General features: G+C 40.1%; 1 protein-coding gene across 1 annotated transcript; it reads left to right on the forward strand.

Moving 5' to 3' along the window:
• The first annotated feature begins 64 nt into the window (after window positions 1-64).
• LOC148418957 (phosphatidylinositol 5-phosphate 4-kinase type-2 gamma-like) lies at window positions 65-5529 on the forward strand. The gene is made up of 10 exons (XM_088424278.1): window positions 65-305; window positions 649-746; window positions 1311-1407; window positions 1734-1883; window positions 2294-2440; window positions 2738-2776; window positions 3735-3848; window positions 4048-4303; window positions 4429-4532; window positions 4640-5529. The coding sequence occupies exons 1-10, from the start codon at window positions 171-173 to the stop codon at window positions 4718-4720; spliced, it is 1221 nt and encodes a 406-aa protein (XP_088280404.1). The 5' UTR covers window positions 65-170; the 3' UTR covers window positions 4721-5529.
• The last annotated feature ends 714 nt before the right edge of the window (window positions 5530-6243 follow it).

Raw genomic sequence — 6243 nt, forward strand, 5'->3', positions numbered from 1 at the left:
GGGGAAAAAAACCGATGAAGGTGGGTATTGCGTCACAATGCCACCAACCTGCAGCAGAAAGTTGATCCATCACTCCTACAGCCCACTTTTAGCAAAGATCGCTACGGCGCAAGGTGAACGCTGCACACCGACGGAGTCGTGCAAGTCTTGAGTCGCGCTAAAGTGCTCCAATGTCCTCTCCAAGCTCGTCACGCGTCCCTCACAGGAGGAAAACAAAGATGAAGCACTTCGTGCAGCAGAAAGTGGAGGTTTTCCGCGCCGGGGAGCCCGTTTCTAGCGTGCTCATGTGGGGAGTCAATCACTCGGTGGGTATGTGATTGGGAACTGATTTGACTGTTTTTGTGTGAGTGTGCATGTGTGTCCTTCAAAAGTGGTAGCACTACTGCTCACACTGCTAATGTAACAGTGTAAAGACTGCTACCGATAATTGTGTAAAACCAAGAATGGCAAAAGTCGATTCAATATCCTTAATTCTAGGGCTGAACTGGCCATCTGGCATAGAGAGCAGATGCCCAGTGAGCCAGTCTGGGGGGAGATGCAGTTCTATTGATTTTTTTAATTTTAATTTTCCAACATATTACCCCAAAACACACAATTCACAGAGCAACCTGTGAAATCACTCCCACCGCTGATTTAATGTGTGCGCAGATCAACGACCTGAGCCAAGTGCCCGTGCCTGTCATGCTGCTTCCAGATGACTTCCGAGCCAGCACCAAGGTCAAAGTCAACCACCACCTCTTCAACAAGTACCGTACTGTCTTCCCTTTCATGAGACCGCCCTTATCGAATAACACTGCATCACTTCGCAAGTGGCACAATAACCAAAACGGTTTGATTAAAAGATCAAATAGAATCGTCTTTTGCTTCATGATGTACGGCGTAATTTTATGTATGTTTAGACTTCCACAAGTTTTTGGCATACATGAAAAAAAGTAGTTTCTCCAAGTCTCAAGTCTGGAAAAATGAATAGCTTTAAATAATCCCTTAATCCATTCAGGAATTCGGGTTGTGTAACAGTCTTGGGGAAAAAAAAAAAACAATAAAATGTGTTTTGTCATGTGATGCTACTACAAAGAGACTTGTACTTACTCTATGATTTTAAATCACCAAAGGTTCACACACATTTCAGTTGACATCTTAAAAACACATCATTTGACTCATTTATTGCTAGCCAAGTAGGAATTAATCAGGCAGCCACGATCGTGATCGATGTATTGAATACCTGTGGATGTACTCATGTTGCTATGTTCAATGCGATTTATTCATACACGAAAAATCATCGCCATTTCGATGTGTGGTTTGCTTCTCAGAGAGAATCTCCCAGGGCAATTTAAATTCAAAGAGTACTGTCCGCAAGTCTTCAGGAACCTGCGTGAGCGCTTTGGTATTGAGGACCAGGATTTCCAGGTACAGAACAAGGAAAAAAAAAAAAATCTGAAACAGAAAACACAGGGCTGAAATCATGTAGTATTGACTACTCTTTAAATAAATTTGCATGTTTTTGTGTGAAATTTGCATTTCTATGCCCCACAGAACACTTTTGAGTTTAAACAGAAAAATATAATGTACTCTGTGTTCATTTTACTGATTCAACATTGCAGGAAATACGGAATACATGCAATATATTTTCCAATTGTCCTGTTTGTGGAGATTTGCATTTCAGTGGAAAAGAATTTGCATGTTAAAGAGCGTACAAAATGCGGTATGTAAAAAGGACGCGTTTTCATCTACAGGTGTCTCTGGCTCGCAGTCCGCCCCTCAGAGACGGGGAGGGGACATGTGAGGGCCTGCTGCTGGCATCATATGACCGCACTTTGGTGGTCAAAGAAATTACCAGTGAGGAGGTGGCAGAGATGCACAACATCCTTTCTGAGTATCACCAGGTGACACACAATATTGAAAGCATCTATGACACAAATGTGGAAATGGTAATGATGAACCGTATTTGTGACCGGCTCCGGTAAAGGATCCTTATGGGTCCTGCTGCACTTCCCTGTAAAATGATATAGAATACATGGAAGTACCCCTAAAATGGACTTACAGCAATCTGATAGTTGCTAGCTTGAAATGCCTAACTTCTGTGAAAGACACATTGAAAGTTTTGGGTCATCACATTTTCAATGTTCCACAGCAACAAGTACCTTAGGGAAAATGAATTGACCTCAAACTTAACACAACTGTTGAAACACCACTGACATTTTATAGTGGGCAAATAGTCAAAATGTGCTTTTCACACAGTCGGATCAATCAATGAAGAAAAAGTATGAAACAGAGCTCTTTTGTTCCCATGCAGCACGTTGTCACCTGTCACGGTTTGACACTGCTCCCTCAGTTCCTGGCCATGTACAGAATCACAGTGGAGGGTGAGGACACCTACCTGTTGGTCATGAGAAACATGTTCAGCCACAGGCTGCCTATACACAAGAAATATGACCTCAAGGTAAAGCCGGCAAGCCTGCCAGTAGTGTTTGTTTTAATTTATTAAATGTACACTGGCAGCAACTTCAAGTTGCAATTTCGAGTTTATGACCCTCGCACAGATATAACTAGTCTAAATGTATGAGTAAAATGTATGCGTACTGATGCACGGTGTCAAGGTCCACTAAGATATTTGACAGGGCACGTTATTAGACAGTGATATGTCGACAGCTCAGTGAAATTATGTGTGAGATAAGTCTCCAGTCTAATTGAGCTCCACGCGGATGAGAAATGTTGTGTGGTCTTTTCCTTTCCTCAGGGCTCCCTGGTGTCTCGAGAAGCAACTTTTAAAGAGAAGGTGAGTTCACATGAAAGGATGTGTCAGTGCTGTGAGAACTGATTGAAATTCATGCATGCGTGATGAATTCATCCTATCCTGTAGCATTAATAATGGCAGCATAATGATTGCAGTGAGCTTGCTTTGGCAGACTGCAGACTGCCCTATCTTATGAGTGAATGTGTTTTTTGTTGTTGTCTTTTTTTACATTGAAACTGTGATTTAAATAATAATAATAATAGTAATTCATTAGAAATTTAGTAAATTATACTTATTCACAATATTTCATTATGATAGTGATGAATGTGTTTTAAGCATTTTTAAAATCAATTTTTACCAATGTTGTTCTTGCACTGTGTTTTTTTTAAGCCACTTTACTAAACTTCTTTTCATTTGTATTATGGTTTTATTGTTTTTGTCATGGTTTGGCGTGGTGGAGTGTAGAAGAGGACCCAAATGCAGGGAAGCTGGAAGCAAGGTGGACTCAAGAACAGATGTTTAGTAAGAAGAGAGGACCAAATTCAGGGTAGCAGACCAAAGTGCAAAGTAACAACCAAAAATACAAGAATAAACTTATTATGAAAAACTAGGGCTCAGGCTCAGAAAAAAAAACCAAGGAAAAACATAGACATTGACAATGACCCAACAACTAGTTAAACGCGAACTGGGGACTTAAAAAACACTTCACCCTTAACGACAAGACACAAAACAAAAAAGGAAGCTGATTGGATGACATGAGGAGGGCAGGTAAATGCAGACAGGTGGACCAAATCAAAACTAACGCGAGGTGATGAGAGATGAACAGCAACAGGAACTACGCAAACAGAAAAGAACAGAACCCCCCAAAATAAACCCACAACAAAATCCCAACAGAACGTGACACTTTACTTGTTATATTCCTTATCAGAAGCACATTGAGTTACCTTGTGTATAAAATGTGTTCTATAAATAAAGCTGCCTTGCCTTGTTGCTCTTCCAGGTCAAGGAGCTTCCCACCTACAAAGACATCGACTTCATGAACAACATGCAAAAGATTTATGTGTGTGATGAGGAGAAGGAGAGTGTCATGGACAAGCTGAACAGAGATATTGATGTAAGGGATTGTTTGTAATATCTGTCATGCTTACAAAAAATCTTTGCATGGTTAGAGCAAAGCTAATGAAATTTTCAAATCAATTTTTTCAGAACATCCAACTAGAAATAGTATTTTTTGTCTCAGTGTGAGTTGATATCCATTGACAGATTGCATGATTATTCAGTGCGATTTGTGCTAGCTTGCGCTCTTTCTGTAGTTCCTGGTGCGTTTGAGGATCATGGACTACAGCCTTCTGCTGGGTATCCATGATGTGGAGAGGGCTGAGAAGGAAGAGGAGGAAATGGAACTGGACTCGTCCGATGGCAAAGAAGATCAAGATGAAAGCAGCCAATCGACACTTCCAGCTTCTACCTCACCGGAAGGCATCGCTGGCTACATGAACTCCTTCAAGCCGATGGGTCCCGGGGAGTTCGACCCTTACGTGGACGTGTACGCCATCGAGAGCGCCGTAGGTAAGTCCGCGGGCGCTCCTCGCCTGCCTTAAAACCAAGTTACACCGATTCTGCCAGATTGTGCACGGAGTTCAAAAGAAATCAGCAAAAGGCTGAACCGTTGAGCTTCCCTCACTCCCGTGTAGGCGCACCACGGAGAGAAGTGTATTTCATGGGTCTGATTGATGTGCTGACGCAGTACGATACCAAGAAGAAAGCGGCTCACGCAGCCAAGGCCGTCAAACATGGGGTGAGCATCGGTGTCGTGTAAAGCAGACGATGCTACTTATTCATCCTGACATCGGTGTGTGTACGCGTGTGTGTGTGTGCGCGTGTGTGTGTGTGCATGGGTTGCAGGCAGGTGCAGAAATATCAACAGTTCATCCTGAGCAGTATGCTAAGCGTTTCAGGGAGTTCATCGCCAAGATTTTTGCCTAGAAGACCAAAGAGCCATGCTTTCACACATGCAAGGTGATAAGTGGAGATCATTAAAAAAAAAAAAAACGGCATTAGATTTTCTTCAAATCTGCTGTTACAAGGTCAAAAGTACCTAAAATAAACGCTATTGCTTTATTTTCACTGTACAACTATTGGGACAAATTTGCGATCCATATAAAATCAGGTGTAGCTTATTATATGAAGTACAGTGGGGCCTTCAGATAAAAGTGCCTCTGAGATGGAGAAGATGGATGGTGTTGTATTTTGAGGTTAATTTTTTGACCATTGACCTAAGAAAATTCAATAAATGTTAAATCAAAATAAATACAGCGGAAATGGTTACAACCGCATCTGTTCAAGAAAATGAATAACTGGAATAACTTTTTTGTTGCTGCATATCACTTTTGATCAGCCACAATAATACAATGTATCAAAATGAAAAAAAATGGTAGGGGGTTTTTCTCAGACATTTTTAAAGTGCGATTAAAACTAATTAATTAGGTCAATTAATTACAAAGCTTAATTAATTACTCTAACGTTTTACATTCTTGACACCATCAATTCATTTTTTCATTTGAAATGACATGCTGATTTTGCACAACCAAAATAAATATGCTGTTGTAGCACTGTCCTGAAGATCTTATTTTATAGTCTTTATAATTACAGTATTTAATTAAGTATAATTAAAGTATCTAATTAAAAAGATGTGTCTTTGAACAGGCATTTTGTGTACTGTGCCGTGGAATATAATTTAGTATGTTTTTAGACATTAAAAATAAAGGTGCTTGCCAATTTCTTGATTGATCATTCAGTCTTGTGGTGGTTTTGGTGTCGGTGATCACATAATGAAGCAATTTCTATATTGCAATTGACACATGTATTTTTGGTCACGTTAATTTTTGGGCATTTTAATCCCGGCAGAGACCAGATGTAAAATGATGGTGGCCAACAGGGACAAATGTACTGCAAATGCCAAAATGCTGCAATTACAGGAATGAGGCAAACAAGAAAAAACTGCAAACAAAAATGCCAAAAAAAAGGTGGAAAAAAATAAGATGGAATCACAAAAATGTTCTGTCTTTTTTTCTGTAGGTGTTGTTTTTTTTTTTGCATTAATTTTGTTGAAGGTTTGCTTCCATTTCATTTTTGTGATTGCATCTTATTTTGCTGCTTTTTTTGTATGCATGTTTGCATTTATTTTTTTGTTTGAGTCATTCCTGTTGTTGTAGCGTTTGGCTGTATTCGGTGCGTTTGCCCCCATCGATTATCACATAAAATCCCCTCCCAATTGTGTATTTGTTTTATCGGTCTGTTTCTAGCCTACATAAGCTTTTTATTTTTGCCCCGATTCTTTAGAGACATCGCAACTGGCCGCGGATTGTTTTTGCTTGCATATTCTGGCAGAAGCTTCAAAAAGAGCATCAAAGATTTAGAAGATTGGTTTATTTAAATCTTCCCACAAGCGTCCCCTTGTTTTAGCCTAAAAAAAGAATTGAAAAGGCAAACCTCACCGTGAAGTCAAA

Source organism: Hippichthys cyanospilos, chromosome 9 (genome assembly GCF_059441005.1).
Source record: "Hippichthys cyanospilos isolate Australia breed blue-spotted pipefish chromosome 9, RoL_Hcya_1.0, whole genome shotgun sequence".
NCBI classification, from domain to species: domain Eukaryota; kingdom Metazoa; phylum Chordata; class Actinopteri; order Syngnathiformes; family Syngnathidae; genus Hippichthys; species Hippichthys cyanospilos.

Excerpts from the sequence above, each read along its gene's own strand:
- LOC148418957 (XM_088424278.1), top strand. The coding sequence starts at position 171 with ATGTCCTCTCCAAGCTCGTCACGCGTCCCTCACAGGAGGAAAACAAAG. Across the intron at positions 306-648 it reads TGTGGGGAGTCAATCACTCG|ATCAACGACCTGAGCCAAGT; the intron begins GTGGGTATGTGA and ends ATGTGTGCGCAG. Across the intron at positions 747-1,310 it reads AACCACCACCTCTTCAACAA|AGAGAATCTCCCAGGGCAAT; the intron begins GTACCGTACTGT and ends TTTGCTTCTCAG.